Source organism: Cicer arietinum, chromosome 5 (genome assembly GCF_000331145.2).
Source record: "Cicer arietinum cultivar CDC Frontier isolate Library 1 chromosome 5, Cicar.CDCFrontier_v2.0, whole genome shotgun sequence".
In the NCBI taxonomy this organism is placed as follows: Eukaryota; Viridiplantae; Streptophyta; class Magnoliopsida; order Fabales; family Fabaceae; genus Cicer; species Cicer arietinum.
In genome coordinates this window covers 70,727,372-70,748,058 of record NC_021164.2, presented here as the reverse complement: position 1 = coordinate 70,748,058, position 20,687 = coordinate 70,727,372, and the positions used below count along the sequence as shown (strand labels likewise).

At 31.7% G+C, this 20,687-nt stretch overlaps 1 protein-coding gene across 1 annotated transcript; it reads left to right on the top strand.

Moving 5' to 3' along the window:
- Positions 1-640: 640 nt before the first annotated feature.
- LOC101511566 (probable manganese-transporting ATPase PDR2) lies at positions 641-13,567 on the top strand. The gene is made up of 21 exons (XM_004502960.4): positions 641-1,136; positions 1,220-1,312; positions 1,945-2,147; positions 2,435-2,507; positions 2,596-2,768; positions 2,854-3,025; positions 4,151-4,255; positions 4,349-4,459; positions 4,560-4,646; positions 4,743-4,925; positions 5,037-5,087; positions 5,169-5,294; positions 6,851-6,930; positions 7,074-7,182; positions 9,135-9,263; positions 9,688-9,753; positions 9,852-9,923; positions 11,026-11,177; positions 11,376-11,487; positions 11,569-11,685; positions 12,039-13,567. Exons 1-21 carry the CDS (start codon positions 888-890, stop codon positions 13,152-13,154), a joined length of 3,579 nt encoding a protein of 1,192 aa, XP_004503017.1. The 5' UTR covers positions 641-887; the 3' UTR covers positions 13,155-13,567.
- Positions 13,568-20,687: the final 7,120 nt, after the last annotated feature.

The window sequence follows — 20,687 nt, the reverse complement described above, 5'->3', positions numbered from 1 at the left end:
TTTAAGTAACATTTTAATTATTTATATCTTAAGATGTCAACAATTTTGTCTTTTCTTTACAAAAATTTAGAAAATTTATCAAAATTTTCAAACAAAAACCATAAAATTCAATATTAATTTCAAGAAAATTCATATATTTATCGAATGTATAACTAAAATATTCAAATAAATTCATATTTCTATCTCCAACAACATCAAATTTACTAAATAAAAAAAAAAATAGTTTATTTGAATATTTGAGTTATGAATTTGATGAAATTTGCATTATATTGAAGATTATATTTAATTTTATGAATTTTATTTAAAAATTTGGATGGTTTTTTTGTAAAAGATGATAATATTGTTGAAATAAATGATTAAATTATTATTTAAAATTAAATAAATATAATTTTAAATTATGATATCACATAATATAAAATATAAAACTTTTAAATTTTACTTTTTTAACTGATTTTAAATTACATAAATATAATAACAAATATATTAAATTTCAAAGTAGTGCATTTTTAAAATAAAAAATTAGAAAAGAAATATATATATATATATATATATATATATATATATATATATAAATCCATATATTACTCATATATTACACTTATACGTCTAGTAAGATATTACCAACTCTTTGAAATAAAGAGCGAGGGATATTTAATTTTTTTGTCAAAAAAGAACTCCTTGAAAGAAAAGGTTAGATAGAGAGAGATTTGATTGAAGAAAGTAATAATAAAGAAGCAGGAAACGAGAGACTTGAGGGTGAATCAAAGTTGCGAAGAGTCGCATACAGAGACCAAATCCATCCTCGCGTGTGGCGAGTCCTTCAACCATTCCACTTTCAATCAGATCTGCAAACCCTAATTCTTCACTCTCCGATCGGATTACACAAAATGTCCAGTTTTCACGTCGGCGGCAAGGTGGTAGATAAAGTCGATTTACTGAGAAAGAAGCACTGGCCATGGCGCTTAGACGTTTGGCCTTTCGCTATTTTATACGCCGCCTGGGTTTCAACTATTTTTCCCAGTCTTGATTTCATCGATGCCGCTATTGTTTTCGGTGCACTCGCTTCTCTTCACATCCTCGTCTGTCTCTTCACCGGTTGGTCCGTTGATTTCAAATGTTTTGCATATTACAGCAAGGTATCGTCATTTTCACTTGCGTATATTCATTTCGTTTTATTGAATTTTGGCACATTTGTTTTATAATATTTGTTTGCTCGTAGGTTAAAAATATTGATCAGGCTGATTCTTGCAAAATTACTCCGGCCAAATTTTCTGGTTCTAAAGAAGTTGTGCTGCTTCATTCTCGAAAATCAGTAAGTATTTTACTTTCATTTTTTTTTATGATTGAGTTGAAATTGAAGTGATTTTCTTCTTTTGAGTACTTTAATTTGTGTTGTTTTGTAGTGGTGAGAAATGAGGGATGTATTCGGAATAGTATTGAAAAGATGAACTTTTGATGATGCTTTTTGACCTTGGAACGCTTCATATTTTTTAAGTTCTCGTTCTTTTGAGTGTGTTGTATCTCATAGTCGCTGTAGCACTATGGGGAAGTGTGTGTATACACACACGTGTTTTTGGATAATGGATTTAAGAGGAGAAAAATATATCAAAATTTAAAGGGAGAAATTTATATGGATATTATGCATGAAAAAACTGGATAAGTGAACCATAAGATTTTTGCAGCCCATTAAAATGAAAATAAGAAAGTTATTTTTTCTGCAGTTTGCAATATATGCATGGACTGGTTGCCTATGGTTTGGATAATAAAGCGTTCTTTGCTTGCTAATTATAAGTTATGTAGTCTGTGAAACTAGCTGCTTCTTTGTTTAAATATTTTTTCCTGCTCTTACTCACTTTGTTTTGTTGAGCATTTTTTTTAGTTTCGGTCTTTTCTTAAAGGTTCTTGCTTTGGTTGTCTACAATGCTGAAGTATTTGCTTGTGCAGTCTACAGGTTCTTCATCAGCAGTGGATCTGGAAGAGATTTACTTTGATTTTAGAAAACAATGTTTTGTTTATTCAAAGGAGAAGGGGACTTTTTGCAAACTCTCCTACCCTACCAAGGAAACATTTGGATATTATCTCAAGAGTAGTGGCCATGGCTCCGAAGCCAAAGTTCTTGCCGCTACTGAGAAATGGGGGCGGAATGTGTGGGTTTCCTTTTTCTTTTATCATCGTCATTAACCCCCCCCCATATATCTACTTCCCTTCAGAATACTATTTTTTGTGGTGAAATTATGATGTGTTTGTAGTTGAAATTTTGCGCTTATACAAATTTTAAGAATTAGACATGCTTTAGATGCATCACCTACTTTGGTCTTTGTGATGATTATTGATTTCTTCTGTCTTTCACAAAAAGGCACATGTTTTATAATTTGACCTCTTACAATTATGTTTTAGTTTTGATCTTCTAATGTTTTGCTTGTTGATCTTCTAGATTTGATTATCCTCAGCCAACATTTCAGAAATTGATGAAAGAGCACTGCATGGAACCTTTTTTCGTATTTCAGGTAATTCTTTGATGTTATTTTTTCTCAATCTTTTTTAGTCTTCATGCTAACTTTTGATTTGACTGGTTCTTGTTCATATTATGACCAGGTTTTCTGTGTTGGTCTTTGGTGTTTGGACGAATATTGGTACTATAGTTTGTTCACTCTATTCATGCTGTTTATGTTTGAGTCAACCATGGCAAAAAGTCGGTTGAGGACTCTGACTGAGTTAAGACGCGTGAGAGTAGATAATCAGATAGTGATGGTACATCGTGGTGGCAAGTACGTTATCTCACTGTTAGCAAGCTCGTATTTGGGTTTAAGCAGTGCAATTTTAAAGCTTTCTTGTCTATTGGGTTGATTATAGGTGGGTAAAACTCTCTGGAACAGACCTTTTGCCTGGGGATGTTATCTCTATAGGTCGCTCTTCTGGTCAGAACGGGGAGGAGAAATCTGTACCTGCAGACATGCTTATATTGGCTGGAAGTGCAATTGTGAATGAAGCCATTCTCACAGGCGAGTCTACTCCTCAATGGAAGGTGTTTCTCTTTTCTGAACTAATTGCTAAGATACATGTCTACTGTCTAATCAGTATGAATATGTGATGCTTAAAAAGTATTAAGTAGGTTTTGTGGGGCAAAGGACTGTATATATTTTTTAAACTTTAGAAGTTCATGATTCTGTGTTTGATTGCAAAGTTTGTTACCATTCTTTTGCTGGTTTGGAAATTGTTGACTGCAGTTACTTGTTGAGTACTTCCGTACTAGGAGTAATGGTATTGATTTTACCCACGAAGCTTAGTCTTGTTTAGAAGATATTACTGGTATGATGAAACATTTTGCTTCAATTTTTGATACATGTTTTGTCTTTTTCGAAATTGGGATGAGCCTAGCTTTTAACCCCTACTGGCTTGTAAGGTGAGAACTGCCCTCACCCATAAACACATTGCCATGCCTGATCTCAACCAATATTTAACACCCCCCCTCATGTCCAAGAATGGACATACGGAGCGTGACCGAGTGACCTGATAGCGGTGACCTAATAGCAGGTGACCCAATAGATTTTGGATAAGCTTTGATACCATCTTAGAATTTGAGTTAGACCTAAATCACTCCTTACAAAACTAGCTTGTAAGGTGAGGACTGACCCCACTTATAAACATATTGTCAAACATTTTCTCATCGAACGTGGGACTCTTAACATGTCTGTTTAGAAGTAATGGTGTTGATTTTTACCCGTCAAGCTTAGCTTATTTAATATTTGTTTGACCAATTGACCTATACTCACCACTGAGCTCTAGTTCCGCCATGCTATTTTTTGTGCCTCCTGTCTTTATTTACTATATGTGCCTACAGCGATGTGATTCTATTGCTATATGATTTACATAAAACTATAAATTTTATTTTAGTTTTTTCTTTCCAAAATATTAATTTATTTGCATGTCTATGTTTACTCTTGTTATGTGTATGTAATTATGTGTCTGATTTTGTGAATTCATCATCATCTTGGGCCCATCTTTCCCATGAAAATTACTAAGGCCGGAAGAGGACATCTTTAATCTTGCATATCCAATACAACTCCGATAAAGCCCATGAGTACTGGAGACTCTTTATGTCATGGTGTTCTTTAGGATGATTCTCACTTAGATATGATCTTCCTTTTAGATTTCTATTGCGGGTAGGGGGATGGAAGAGAAGTTGTCAGCAAAGCGAGACAAAGCCCATGTTTTATTTGGTGGAACTAAAATATTGCAGCACTCTCCAGACAAGGTTATTTCAGGCTGAAATCTATGTATTTTCATTTAATATTGTGCTCATGTTCATGCTTCTTATCCTTTTTTTTAAAAATCTTGCTGGAGTCAGACCTTTCCTCTAAAAACACCTGATGGTGGCTGCTTGGCTGTTGTCCTGAGAACGGGTTTCGAAACAAGTCAAGGAAAGTTGATGCGAACAATCTTATTCTCTACAGAAAGGGTAACTTGATATAGACTTCATCAACCCCCAAAACATATATACAGCCTCATTTTGATGAATTTGTTTTTTCCCCCTGCTTTCTGAATTCACTAAATCATAGGTGACTGCTAATAGCTGGGAAAGTGGATTGTTCATTTTATTCTTGGTTGTATTTGCTCTAATTGCAGCCGGTTATGTTCTTATTAAGGTAATGATTCCCTACAGGTGAATGGTAAATATATGGCTCGGTTTTGATAGTGAATTGTGATCTGATTTGGTAAGTTTTAAATGATATATGCTGCAGGGGCTAGAAGACGCCTCAAGGAGCAAGTATAAACTTATACTAAGTTGTTCTCTTATTGTTACTTCTGTGATACCTCCTGAATTACCAATGGAATTATCAATAGCCGTTAATACTTCTCTGATTGCACTGGCACGCCGTGGAATTTTTTGCACAGAACCTTTTCGAATACCATTTGCTGGGAAGGTACTTCGAGGCTTACTGTTTTTGCTGTTGCACTTTCTTTTCTTTGTCTGTTATAGATCATATACTGACATTGGTTTTTATTGAACCTCCAATACATACATTGCCCTATAGGTTGATATATGTTGTTTTGACAAGACTGGGACACTTACATCCGATGACATGGTATACCAACATAACACATGGTATTGATTTATCATCTTAGATCATATTCTGCAATATAACACTTTTACTCCCATTTAATAGGAATTTTCTGGAGTTGTTGGGTTGGCAGAAACTACAGATTTGGAATCTGATATGAGTAGAGTGCCTGCGAGAACAGTAGAAATCCTGGCTTCTTGCCATGCATTGGTATTTGTTGAGAATAAGCTGGTATGCTTCTCTTCTCTCTGTGGGTGGTTAACTTCAGTTTTATCAGATCTTGTTATGCTGTTGAATTTGAATATAGTTGCATGCCACAGTTCCATATTTTCCCCTCAAACTATCTCCTCCTGAATTCATCATCATCTATAGTTTTTGTAGTGTAGATTTTTGTGAAGAAACTTAGTGAGACTGAGTTTAACATTTAAGATCATGGATGCTTGACCTCTGTGCTCATCTATGTAAGAATATGAGACGGTTCTTGATTACTTGATGTACAGCTTGATAACATTATAACCAAGGGAGAAGTATACCACTTGTGGTTTTCTATCGAATCAATGGGCAAGTTCACATATTAGATAAGGAACTGAGTCAACTGACACCTGTTGAAGTTATCGGGTTTTAGATGAGGAGGAAGGGAAGAGAAACTATGAAGGCTTTGACGTGTAATTATGGTTTTGGTACAAAAGACTAAGCAACAACATATATTAATACTAGACTAGACTCCTAATCCTAATGCCTAATTAAATAAGCAAGCAAATAATGAAATCTAAAGAAGCATTGAAATCAATTCTAAGAGATGATCTAAAGATGTTTCGAATTACCCTAATATTCAATCCGAATATCATGCAATGTTTTTTTAATATATTAACACTACCTTAAGTTAAAGCATACTAAGGTTTAACTTGTTACAAATAAATTCTTAAAAAGGAAAATGTATCATGGCACCCACAAAACATGGCTAGATAGAATCTCCTTAAATTGGGGGTACACAAAATATATATTGGAGGAGGATTTTAGAGGGTTTTGGAGGGCTTAGATAAATTCTTCAAATCCTTTTCATATCTTTATAATAATATCAAAATTAAAAATATTTAGTTATATGATTTCCCTTCTCATTTTCTACAAAAGCACTCACAAATAAGGTGGAAGATTTCTTTCTTTTCCTCTCCTCCCTCTTCCCAAAGCCCTACCCTCCCCACCAAACTCCCAAGCAGAGCGCCTAAGATGTTGGAGGCATTGGCATCATGGAAAGAAATCAGCAAGTCAACTGGAATAAGCATCAGCTTAAATAACTGGTTAGAATGTTGCATAACCAAGGTGGAAGAGAAGAGACTTATGTAATGATCATTGGCGGGAACTTCCTAGCAAGCAACTATATGCAACAAGATCTAAAACTTCTCCAAATCCACCACGAACAAGATGACAAATTAGAATACCCAAAAAAATAAAAATTAGAAGTTAAACTGGGACTGAGATTGGTGTGCACAGTCATGGATAATTCTGAAGGGATGACTAATCAGTGAGACATGAGAAATCACAATTAATTCATCATTTACTCATTAATAACTGGGGCCATACTGAATCTGGGTTAGTGGGTACCACTATTCTTTGGCACTCCAAGTTCTACTTTTCTTGGATACAAATATTTTTCGTGCTTTCTGCTTGACGGGCAATAGGTTTTTTTTATGTTGGCTTGCAAGCTAGAAAGACTTAAGATTTTTGCCCCTTTGTCTTTGCTATTGTTTGTTGACACTATGTTATATAAATTCCTTAATATCCCACAGGTTGGTGATCCTCTTGAGAAGGCTGCACTTAAAGGAATCGATTGGAGTTATAAATCTGATGAGAAGGCTGTTCCTAAAAGGTGAATGTTTTTCTCTGTATTTTGATAACCATGGTTTGGGTTACTTATTTTTGTTCTTTTTCCCCCCTTGATTATTTTGCCCTTCTGTTTACAGCTTTTTCTCTGCCATCTTTGTTTTATCCTGATTTGTTATCAAATTTCAGGGGAAATGGCCATCCCGTCCAAATTGTTCAGCGATACCATTTTGCATCTCACTTAAAACGAATGGCAGTTGTTGTTCGTATTCAGGAGGAATTTTTTGCATTTGTGAAGGTTAGTTTGTTTCTCATTGTCATCGATAGAAATATGCAATTTTTGTAACTGCATCTTACCCAATCACGTCTTTTCCGGATTTAAGTTGCTTCTGTATGTATGCTTAATTTTACCACTGCTATTTTTGAGGTCCTTTGACTTGTAGTTAAATGAAACAATGGATTTAGATTACAAAAGTATAACACTTGTAGCTTTTGTTTTTTGGGGTTATGAATGCAGAAATGGTCAATAATTGTAGTCCACATTGGGAAAGAAAATAGATGATATAAAATGCCCATGTTTGGATTGGGCTAAGTAATCAATCATCAATGAGTTTGAGACTGACATGTTAGAAAAAGTTTAGGGAATGCAGAGATGGTTCTGAGAACTGGATCTGTTATTTTTCATTATTATTTCATTTACAAAGGGGTAACACATTTATAGTAGTAAAGTGAAATGTACAGTTTCATAGCTGCTGTGCGCAGTACAGCATCCACAGACCTACCCACAACTAACACACATAGTAGACTAGAATATTTTAACATATCTTCAAATATTTGTCATGCCTAGATAGTCAAGATTAATGTTACTTGAAATACTCAAGATTACCTTTTTGTATTTTACACTCACCTGATACAATTCATATATGCATATACGTTATTGCCATAATCAATTTAGATAATATACTTTATGCAATTTTATTATATTTATTTAATATAGATTGTTGCTTTTCTATTTTTTACTTTTTGAATGTTATCAGGATACAAATTGAGAAAAAATCCTGAATTTACTTACATTTAAAAAAATAGAAAATGTATATCTAAATTTTTAGACTTAGTAAAGTAGTATTTGATGTGAACATTTTATTATTTATTGTGTCATGTTAGATTGGATTATATTTTAAATTTTTTCCTCTAGTTTATGTAAAAGGTCAGCGAGGTGGTTTAAAGATCCTGCCACATTAGGGTTCGTGTAAAGGTGGGATCCATTATGGGTGTATGTGTTGTCATACATCACTAGTTATGTATTTAAATTTGAAGTGTGTTACCTAATTTCCAAATACAATTTTAACCTGTCTTAGGACCTTTTTTATGGATTATTAAAAAAATGATTTTAACTTAATATTTCTAAAAATGATTTTTATGAGAAGTTACTCAAAAATAGAAGCTATTTCAAATTCATTTGTTATAGATTAAAAAAGTAATTTTGACATTCAGTACCTTAGATAGATATTCATTGTTGGAGATTTTAACATAAATAAAAATCGCATTTAAAAAAAAACATATATGTCAAAACGATTTTTATGAATAATTACTCAAAATAGCTTTTCATTTTAAGCATTTTTTGAAATTTTATCATAAAAAAAGTTGTAGCAAAAAGATGAAATACTTAAAACGATTTTTTATGAGCTTAAACCAATTGTTCATTCAAAAGAAAACAATGCATGCAAGTGCACGCCACAACAAGCTTTAAATATGGAACTTGGTAAATAGTAATCCTTATGTTTTTTTCTTCCTTTAGTTGTTTTTTGCGAACAGGGGTTGGTAGTTGGTTGTTGACAAGTACAGTCTTTGTTTTGTAAGAGCTTTTGAGGATGCTACATTTTGCAATAAATAGACGACCTAGTTTTGTTGTTAACCTTAAAAGCCCAAATTTTTTAAAGTTGTGTTTAGAAGTTTCATGTTTTACTTTATTTTCTGTTTTGAATGTTTTATAGACAGCAAATTGAAAACAACCTTTTTATCATCCTTAGTTAAAAACATGAAAGGAAACTAAGAAAACTTTATTAAACTACAGAGATGCACAAATTCTGACTCAACAGTCCTTTTCTTTATTTTTTATCTTGTTTCCTATTGCATCGTTGATCAGCAGTGGACATTTACACTCCACATATATAATGTTTTAAACAGTGGTGACCTTATATTTTCCTTTTTGATTCTCTCTTAGCAATTTTCGTTTACCTTATATTTCAGGGTGCCCCAGAAATTATACAAGACAGGCTCATTAATGTACCTCAATCATATGTTGAGACCTACAAAAAATATACACGTCAGGGGTCTCGAGTTCTTGCTCTGGCTCACAAGTCTCTTTCGGATATGACAGTAAGAATATTATGGGTTTGACAATGTGCCCCATGAACCTTTCTCCCCTCATATATTAATTAATGCAAAGGGGAACAGGAATGACAATCAGAGGTTCCCGCCATGTTGTTTTAGTAATTCCAAAGTTAATAATGAACTGTGTTGATTCTGAACATTTCTAATTTGTTTTTATTTCTATTGACACTTTTGTGTAGTCCATGTAACATATCAAGTTAATTTTCCTGTTGTATCATTTCAATGACCTTGGATCCTAAATTTAAGTCTAATTGAGAGAACCAGAATAGCATTTTTTTACCTCCTTTCAGTTGTAGAATGCTTGGTTTTCTTCCTCCCCTATCATTTGTTCTATCATAAAATAAAATCAATTGAAGTTTCGACATTTGCTTGTTTGGACTGTTACTTATCATTTGTTAACTGCTTGAAGGTCAGTGAAGCCAGAAGCTTGGATAGGGATATGGTGGAGAGTGGACTTACTTTTGCTGGTTTTGTGGTAACAATAATCTTCCTTTTCATTGAATTTATGTAAGTTCTAGACACTTTCCCTTTTCATTGACTTGATGCTAAAAGTTGATATTATGTTTATTTTAGGTATTTAATTGTCCCATAAGATCAGATTCCGCTACTGTTTTATCTGGATTGAAAGAATCTTCTCATGACTTGGTAAGTGTGTCATATGAATTGACTTCTCTTGTTAAAACAACAGAACATTTTAGATGGTAAAAGAATTTATCTTATAATTTAGAAGAGCTAGAAACACCAGCCTTGATGTTCCTACACGGCCTCAATATGATTTTAAATTTCATAGCATCCTCTTTTAATGAGGGGTAGAGAGAGACCTTTAAAGGCATGGTAGAAGATTATTAATAAAGATTTGGAATGCATGGTGATTTGTGAATTGTGTTGGTCCCTTTCATTTAGAATATGTCTTGTTATTGCTGTTTCTGTTGAAGCACGAATTGGTAGTGATAGACCTACACAAGCCTCCATAACCTGGAAGTACAAGTGATGCCTCTTTAATGAGTGGTTGAGGGAGATGAAGGCAGACATGTGGGAGACTATTAATAAGGATTTGAAATACATTGGCTTCATTAATTGTAGCCAGTCTTTTTGTTTGGATTAAATTCTTGGCTATTGTTGTGGGAAGTCATGAGAAGAAACCCAGAGTGTTAGAGATATCGACAAGTCTTGGAAGCACGTCTTATGTAAGAATAAAGCAATGTAGAAAATGAAAGTTTAGCAAGGGGCACAAAGCATGTGTTAGTCAAAGTTGAAATTCTACTTATGATTGGTGGAGGAATGAAAAATCAGAAAATGCGATATCGTAATTTGCATTTTAGGATCCTACAATAATATTGAATATGCATAATATCTCTGAAATTTAAGTAACTCAATATAACGGTGGGATTTTTCCCAGTAACCAACTGTAATTTCGCAGTTTGACCATGTTCTACCACATTTTTCTGTTTTTGATTTTTTTAAAAATAAATTTTAAACATAATCCTGGGAGTATCATATAATTACCAAACACACTTGTAGATTGCCCTAGGGAATAATATTTCTGATAATGGAATTCCTAATAATGATATTCTTGGGAATATGATTCCATACTTCAAAACAAATACCCCCTTCGATTTAATGTTAATTGCAAACCTTCTTTTCTCATTTTATTGGGGGTGGCTGTGGGTGCATGATAGAGGGTTTAGGGATGTTTAACTAATAAGAACAACTAATTGGCCAACATCTTTTCGGACTAACTTGATAGGTGATGATTACTGGTGACCAAGCTTTGACAGCCTGCCATGTTGCTAGCCAAGTTCATATCATATCAAAACCAGCATTAATCCTTAGTCCAGCAAGTAATGGTGGAGGATATAATTGGCTGTCCCCTGATGAGAATGAAAACATTCGCTACAGGTAATTTTAAATTTTGTTTTTCTAATTAGTTACCTTGTTCTTTTTAACTTTGATAACTTGCTGTTGTATGTATGGTTTTAAGATGATGTTCCTACTCCCAAATGCTTCCAAACTCTTTCTGCTTTTGTTTGTTATTTTTCCTTTTTCTTTTTCTTTTATATATATTTTTAGACTGAGCAAAGGTATAATTTGTTTCAGTGACAAAGAGGTTGAATCTTTGTCAGAGACTCATGATCTATGTATTGGAGGTGATTGCTTTGAGATGTTGCAACAGACATCAGCTCATCTTCTAGTCATTCCTTATGTGAAGGTTTTGATCCATGCTTAACTAAACATTAGAACTGGGCTTTTTGAACTGCATTCATCAATGACAGTCAAACTTTTGTCTCAGGTTTTTGCTAGAGTTGCTCCTGAGCAAAAGGAACTTATCCTGACCACTTTCAAAACAGTGGGACGGGTAACTTTGATGTGTGGGGATGGAACCAATGATGTTGGAGCTTTGAAGCAGGTATCCAGTGTTTATATTAATAATCAATACAACAATATCTTTTTTCTGAATGTTAAGAAAAAAAAAAAAAGCAATCTGTTTACAACTTTCAACCTTTATACCTATAAAAAAACCACCATACAAACAAACCTTTCCGGTATCTTTAATTACTCTGTCCTGATGGAAAATAGTGTTATAAAATTGTCCTCTTGCATTTAGATAATACGTTGGCAGAATTTTTGTTTATAGCCATGTAATTCTCCATAAAGTTTTCATTTTCGTAATTTAAAGTATTTGAATCTGGTTTTTGTTATGACTGGTATTTAATCTGTGATGCTGCTAGTCTGGTACTTAAGCTAACTTATTTGATTTAGGCCCACGTAGGAGTTGCTCTTCTGAATGCAATGCCTCCAACTCAAGGTGGAAACTCCTCTTCAGGTGCATCTGGGGAAGACGGTTCTAAATCTGTTAAGCAGAAGAAATCTAAGCCTGCACTGGAAACATCTGGAAAGACGGTTAGCCCTACTGGAGAAGGCACTTCAAAATCCAAAGTTGCTTCAAAATCAGACTCCACTAGTCATTCATCTCTTAACCGTCATCAAACAGCTGTTGAGATGCAAAGGCAGAAGCTTAAGAAGATGATGGATGAGCTTAATGAGGAAGGAGATGGCCGTGCACCCATTGTCAAGCTTGGTGATGCCTCAATGGCATCCCCATTCACTGCAAAGCATGCATCTGTTTGTCCCACCACTGACATAATTCGACAAGGCCGGAGTACCCTAGTGACAACCCTCCAGATGTTTAAAATTCTGGGCCTCAACTGCCTTGCTACTGCATATGTGTTGAGTGTTATGTATCTGGATGGTGTCAAGCTAGGTGATGTCCAAGCCACAATAAGCGGCGTCTTCACTGCTGCATTTTTCCTCTTTATTTCACATGCACGTCCTCTTCCCACTCTCTCAGCAGAACGGCCCCACCCCAACATCTTCTGTGCTTATGTTTTGCTTTCCCTCTTGGGACAATTTTCTGTTCACCTATTTTTTCTGATGAAATCTGTCAAAGAAGCTGAAAAATACATGCCAGATGAATGTATTGAACCAGATTCAGATTTTCATCCCAACCTGGTAAATACTGTTTCCTACATGGTGAGTATGATGCTTCAGGTGGCCACATTTGCTGTGAACTATATGGGCCATCCCTTCAACCAAAGTATTCCCGAAAACAAACCGTTCCTGTATGCCCTTGTTGCTGCTGTCGGTTTCTTTACTGTGATAACATCTGATCTCTTCAGGGATTTAAATGACTGGTTGAAGTTGGTGCCATTGCCAGCGGGTTTGAGGGATAAACTATTGATTTGGGCTTTTCTAATGTTTTTGGTATGCTACTCATGGGAGAGACTGTTGAGGTGGGCTTTTCCTGGTAAGGTCCCAGCTTGGAAGAGACGACAACAGGTTGCTGTGTCTAATTTAGAAAAGAAGAAACAGCTTTAAGTAGTTGCAGAGATGTGATGAAGACTGACTATAGGCTGTGCAGTGATGACTAGGCTCTACACGGGACATGTGACATTCAACTTGTGAACCAATTTGCAGAGATACATCGTGTAATGATTTTTGTTTTAGGCTTTTTCTTTCTTGCTCTTTCCCATTGCTTGGTGGGGAGTTTATCGGATGTTATATCATTTTTGGGAGAAGGGTGAGTTTTTAGATTACGCACACTTCCAATTATTTAAGATATTTTTCTTAGTTTTTGAGTATTTAAATCATACAATTCAAACTAAATAGTGGAGTACAGGGGACTAATGTCGAAGATTGAGAGCATCCAAATTTGAACTGTGGCTATAACATTTTTTGGTCCAGCCTTTTGGAGAGAGTTGATAAGAATCTTACAATTCATTTACTCTTTACCTCTTAACTTGGTCAAATGATAGCAGCATTATGCTATGAATGAATTCGTTTATGTTGCCTTTATACTTAAACGAAAGCTGCAAAAACATTGCTCAATATTTGAACTATAAACTTTATATTTGTTAAGTGAATTGAGCACGTTTATTATGTTAGGAACATCGCTAGTTACCACATCGTCTCAAGTCTGGAAGAAAATTTAATCATTTACATCAAATGAGAATTCTGTAGCAGAGAAAGTGATACGGATTATAGATTTTGAGAAAGTCTGTTTAGTTGCAAGATCTGAGATAGAATGAGTCTAAGGATTTGGAACTGAATAACTGTTCTAGTTTAGTCGATTATCTCCAAGAATGGTTCAAGTTTAGTTAATTACTTCCAAGACATTGAATTATTGAAAATTGAAATAGGTAAACACCTGTGAAAAACATGGAAAAACAAGAGCAAAGTCAAGCAATGTAAAATAGCTTATCCATAGAAAATTAGAAATAACGTGGAAAATAGGCAAATGTTCAAAAAACCTCAATTTTTTGACATTTTACTTAAAGTTGGTTTCTGGTAGTATATTTAATATTCTGTAAGCAAAAACAAGGGCGGATAAGCAACTCACATAAAATATGAACAATTTTTTATTAAAATATTATTTTGTCAAAAAAATTAGATGCAATTGCATTGAATTGTTACGTTTAATACGAAGTGAGCTATAACTACCAATGGCTACCCCTCAATACTATAACTTGTGATATGAAATTTGTCAAAGAAAAAGAAACTTATGATATGAAAATAGAAGAACTTGAAGTACAGATATATATAAAGAAATCCCTAAGTATTATGAAATTTGCAATAATTATAGCAAAATATTGTAAAGTATAAAACAATAGAGATAAGGAAGAAAAAGAAAAGAGAGAACAAAAAAATATTGCATTATAATCATTGATTTCTTTACAATATTACAGAACTCATATTTTTAAGTCAGACATGTAACTTACAAACAGATCAAGAACTTAATTTAATGAGCCACTAATATGTGAAGTAAAGAGCAATATTATAGGTGAGAGTCATTAGTCATAAGAGTAATAAACCATCCACATAATATGAAATACTTAGGGAGTTAGACATCAGTAAAATGTTCATAACAATAAGTATAGTTTGAATTAAATAAATGTTTAACCCAACTTTTTTTATTCAAAGTGTTTAACCCAATTTCTCTATTAACAAGAAGTGAATAGAAAAATAAGTTGAATTAAATAAGCTATAATTGCTCAAAGCTAATGATATGTGATCTTTGGTAACTTAGCAATTTGGAATGATGATTGCTTGATATAAAGTTTTTCTAGACATGATTGGATGTTGAAGTAAATCAAAAGTGGTTAAAAGTTATTTATCAAATTTAAAAATTGTTTGGTGTACACCTCAAATGTATATATATCTTGAGAGAGAAAGAAATAAAAAAAATGTGAGTTAATAAATATGATTGAAAAGAAGATAGAGAAAAAAAATGAAATATCACATGTCAAAGAGTAAATATAAGATTAATTTTATCATAACTAATTTTTAATAGATATTTCATACCTCATTTTTTGGGATTTGAACAGATGCAACGCTCTCTCCCAGTGCACTTTCTCTTACATTTTTCTTTTTATTTCTCTCATTATTTTCATCACACCCACTTTTATCACATTATTTATTTCCTCTCTCACAAAACTCACGGCTACTAATAAGGACTTTAAGAGTATAAAAATAATTTATATTTTAATACATTGAGATGAACTTTATTTATTGAAAATATTTTGTTTAGTTAAATTTAGTCTATTTTAGAAAAATATTATGTAAGTCCTATGTGGATCAAGATAATAGTGTCATTTATGTCCTATTTAGGTTTAGAGATAATCTTACCATAAATATACATTTGTAAATTTGTTGAGACAAATTTGAAATAAATTAAAGTTTTTCTCATAAAATTTTGAATGAGATAAGTATCCGCTTTGAATTATTGAATTATAATTTGTTTGAATCTTATCAATTACTTACTTATCATTTTGACAATTCATCGTTAACTTATAAATCATCATTATTTGAGAAGTCTTCTCCATCTTCTCAAACTAATGTATTTTGTTTTTTATTCATTTGTTATTTTACGTGAAGAAAGCACTTGATTAAATCTTCAATGTCATGTAGAAGAACTCAAATCTATCTACGTCAGCTACATATTATTCAAAATCTATTTTTTTGATATATCATATAATTCATGAAATCGGTAAAATGGTGATATAATTTTAATAATATTAATATGAAAAATCCAAATCAGCGATTTATATTTTTTAATCAATTTTTATTAAAAATTAAAATGTGTAGCAACACCTTAATTAATATTTGAAACAATAGGGTGTTTATTTTGACTATTAAAATTGCCTTTTTTCTTCTTAAATATAGAATTTCATAAAAAATTCATAAGAACTAAAAAAAATTGGATTTTTTTTTAAATTTTTATTACTCAATTGCCACTCTTTAAAGAAATATTATGCGATTGTCCTACTTTTTAATTTCAATAGAAGTCGCTTTTTGAGGCAGCGACCACCCGAAAGGAATTATTTTTCAAACTCAATAAAATGTCGTTTCCCGAGATAGCGACCTACTACTAACGATTGTAATTTTTTTCTTTCTCATTTTAACAATTATTTATTAATTATTTAATAAATTAAAATTAATTAAATTATTTAAAAAATACAAATATTAATAATAAAGTAAAATAAAGTATACTAATAAATCATAAATTAATATAATTTTTTAATTATTATTATTATAATTATAATTAAAATAATTAAATTATATTATAAATTTAAAAGAAAATACATTAAAATTGAAGGAAAAAATACATCAAATTTGAGTAGATGTGCCAATAACGTTTGTACAATGTTTCCTAGTATGATCAGAGACCCGACGCATTTTCTTGGTACTCTTTCTGTAGTATCCATTTGTATTCTAATGCGTTTGCTCTTTGGGCGACCTTTATTGACTCTCCGCATTAGTGGATTGTGATACACCTTAACACCTTTATATTGTGGTCAATATCATTCGTTTAGTATGAGTTGGAACGCTTCGTCATAGATTTTTAGTACCGTTTCCACCTTGTATACATCAGGTATAAGGCTCCAATAATTATATTTTATGTTATAATATGTTGCTATCACATGTGAACAAGGCATATGTTTAACTTGATATTGCCCACAATCGCACCACTTGTTATGAAGGTTTACACTGAAATGACCAATTGGTCGCTCTTCCCTTGGAACTACTATGTCGTGGACCATGAAAGTATGGTTGCTCTGGTCAAAACTATCCACTATATGACTATTGGATTTACTTATTTTTAATTTCATAAAATTTATGCAAGTTTCTGTGTATACCTGACCAGAAGCTAAAATTGATGCTTGTAGTTTTCCCATGGTTGGAAACAGTGTCCCTGTTTGAAAATAAGTTGATTGGACCAAAGCATTGATGGGAATATTGCGCATGCCTTTTAATACTGCGTTGATCGACTCTACAAGGTTGGTTGTCTTCTGACCCCAACGGCTACCTCCATCGAATGTTTGAATCCAATCTTGTCAAGGTATGTTGTCTAACCATTTCAAAGCCTTCGGGGTTTATTATGCCGATTTCTCTGCGTAGTATGGATATGTAGGCTCATTAGTCGAGTAACCTATATTGAAACAGTAGACAATGTATTATTACACTAATTATAAAAATTAAGAATGAAATTATTAAAAATTACACTAATTATAAAAATTAAGAATGAGTCTACATATTAAGAATGAGCCTACATATTAAAAATTACACTAGTTAAGAAATTATTAAGAATGATCGGAGGATTATTGATGTCTTACAAATCCAACAACCGTGTCTATTTAAAATATCTTTCACTATTAAGATATTTAAATAAAACATCCCAATATAGTTAGAGTTCAAGAGTTTTAGCTACACTTTATAGAAAACTATGTCTTGCAACAAAACCCGATGTAATATCTATGAGAGAATGTGCATTATTGTTGCAAAACTGGGCATGGTATCATTTGTCTTATGTCGCTCCAGAATCTCTCAAACCATGGATATTTTCACTTGCACAAAAGTAACTATATTATTTTATCTTTTTTAAAAATCAATTGCTTACTATATTACTAATTTTATTATATTTTTTAATTTTTATATATTTGACATATTTAATTATGGTGGTCTAAATTTCGCTAAAGTTCCTCATAATGACGTAGAAGTATATCGAAAAACAATTGATCACACGATGGTTGAGAAAGTAATATATTCATTCGCATTTATTTGAACTTTTTAAATATTTTATTTTTTATATTTGTTATAATTACTTTAGCTTATTTTTTACATGTCAGTTTTATTGAATACCTTATCTCGAGTTCCAACATGAAGTTTACGAAGAAGAGAGGGTCACTTGTATTGCATGTACCTATTTGCTTTGTTATCATATTGTTGAAAAACATCATACATATAGTGTCACATTTCAGTTCGACTTCCATCAACAAATACCACAACCACAAGAGGACATGAAAATGTACCATGAAGTCGACATGAGTCGTGGGATTGATGATAATTGGAACTGGGTTTTGACGGAAGAAATTAAACATTCGAACGAGCGTCCGAATTACGTGTTGCAAGGTAACATCTTAAAAGGTATTTTATGCCATAACACAAAATATATGATTTAGTTTAGACAACACACTAAATTATTTATATCTGTAAAACAATATCTCTATGATCCCCGTTTACAACCGCCGTCATATCATCAGGTGCAGTCGACCTCCCAATCAACCCCACAATAATAAAACATAGCATGATCATCTTTATCATCACCTCACCTACAGGTCCTTACTGAAGTTCATTGTTATGATCCACCACCGATTCAGTATTACGTTTCGTCGGTGCCAGAAATACCAACCCCTAATAATCTGACAAAACGTGGGCTTTTCTATAATTTGTTTGGAACTAAGTGCACAACTCCTGAGTCGACTTATGTTGTGTTTGATTCCATGTATAATCTTCAGTCTCAAAATTTTATAGAAGCGGGTGACAGACAGTGGTTTTAATCCACCTACAGTACAACTTACATGGAGGAAAATGATCAAAATTAGGATGAACGGGAAGAACCTCAACTCGTTCAGAGAGTTAAACGAGCTCGACAACATCCTATAGGTGGAATTGGTGGTCATTTAGGTGGACATCATTGATATAAATTTGATGTTTTTTTCTCTCAAATGTGATGTATTTTTTCATTAATTTGATGTATTTGGTTTAATTTTAATGTTATTAATATAATTTTCTTTTTTAATTATTATTATTATTATTTGTTTAAATTTTGATGTATTCTTTTTTTATTTTAATGTATTTTCTTTGAAATTTATAATATAATTTAATCATTTTAATTATAGTCATTTTTAATTATAATTATAATAATTATTTATTATAATAAAAATTAAAAATTAAATTAATTTATAATTTATTCATATATTTTATTTTATTATTAATATTTTAAATAATTTAATTAGTTTTAATTTTTAAATAACTAATAGTTATTATTAAAATGAGAAGAAAAAAAATTATAATTGCTTGTAATAGGTCACTCTCTGAAAAACGACATTTTATTGAGTTTGAAAAAAAAAATTCAATCACTACTTCGAAAAACGACTTCATATTGAATTTAAAAAGTAAGACAATCGCGTAATATGCAATTAAGTAATAAAAAGAAACAACATTTAAACAAAAATTAAAAAAAATTGTTAGTTATATTAAGTTTTTTGACAATAAATATTATTTTTTATATTAAGTTTTTTGACAATAAATATTAATATCATAATAAGTTATTTTTAGTTGTAGAAAAAAATACAAAATTAATTATAAATATATTAATAAAATTTAGGAAGTATATCTGAAAAAGCAGAGAAAAATGGGTTAGCACAGCACAGCACGCACGTACACTAGAGTTATTTCAATGTCAAATAATTCAAAGAGCTATATGTTAGTACGTGAATTACAAAAGTAGTAGCAGCATAAAGAAGCTAGTCTATTCTATGTTAATGTAGTATCACGCTTTTCTTCTTCTTCTTCCACTCTATCAAACTCACAGTACATAATCATTCCCTCTGCTCTTGTTTGCGTGTACAACAACACAAGTAGCCGTAGAAAGTAGAAAGTAGAAACTACAAACAAACCAAACATCACAATTCTCAGATGCTAAGACAAAAATAAATAAATAAATAAATAAAACAACACATTCACAAGTTTTATACAAATCATGATGTACCTCGGAAAAGAGCGACGCTCTACCTATTTCTCTTCTTCTCTCTCTCATTTCTATACTTTTATAAACAAAAATGAAATACAAAATTCATTTATATCAAAGTTCATCTACAAAACCACGGAAAAAATAAAGCTATATAGTGAAAATAAAATTCTAGTTCTAATGTTCTATATTGATTCATAAACTGAAGGGTTTTGTATGTTTGCTATATTAATCAATTAGTTAATGGTTGTTTTTGTAAATCAAATAGTTATTTGTTGTTTCGTTATTTACAAGTATTATACTAATTTTTTTTCATATTTTATCTTAGAAATATTTAATATTCTATATAATAAAAAATTTAAAAAATTATTTCGTTGTTATTTTTGGTAAATAATATTTAATAATTATAATTATATAAATAATAAAAAATAATTATTTTTTCAAAAAAATATTTAAATATTAATTTAAAGACTAAATATACCGCTACATTTCAAAATATTAATGGATATTATTTATAGAGTTTAATGACCATAAATTATTAATTAGTGTAAATTGTAACAATAAATATAAATTATTAATTTTTATAAAAATATCTATGATTGTATAGTGAAATAACAAAATCAATCATTTTTATTGTTTGTTAATATAAAATTGATTTACATTCATAAATATACCTTCGTTGATCTCTATTATATATATATATATATATTAGTTGTGTAAAACATTTTAGTACACGATTAAACTCAATTGAATATAATTTTATGAAACTAGAAGTTGTAACAAACCGATATGAAGCACTCAAAATTTAAAAATAATGTTTC

Excerpts from the sequence above, each read along its gene's own strand:
- LOC101511566 (XM_004502960.4), top strand. The coding sequence starts at position 888 with ATGTCCAGTTTTCACGTCGGCGGCAAGGTGGTAGATAAAGTCGATTTA. Across the intron at positions 2,508-2,595 it reads AACCTTTTTTCGTATTTCAG|GTTTTCTGTGTTGGTCTTTG; the intron begins GTAATTCTTTGA and ends TATTATGACCAG. Across the intron at positions 9,264-9,687 it reads AGTCTCTTTCGGATATGACA|GTCAGTGAAGCCAGAAGCTT; the intron begins GTAAGAATATTA and ends AACTGCTTGAAG.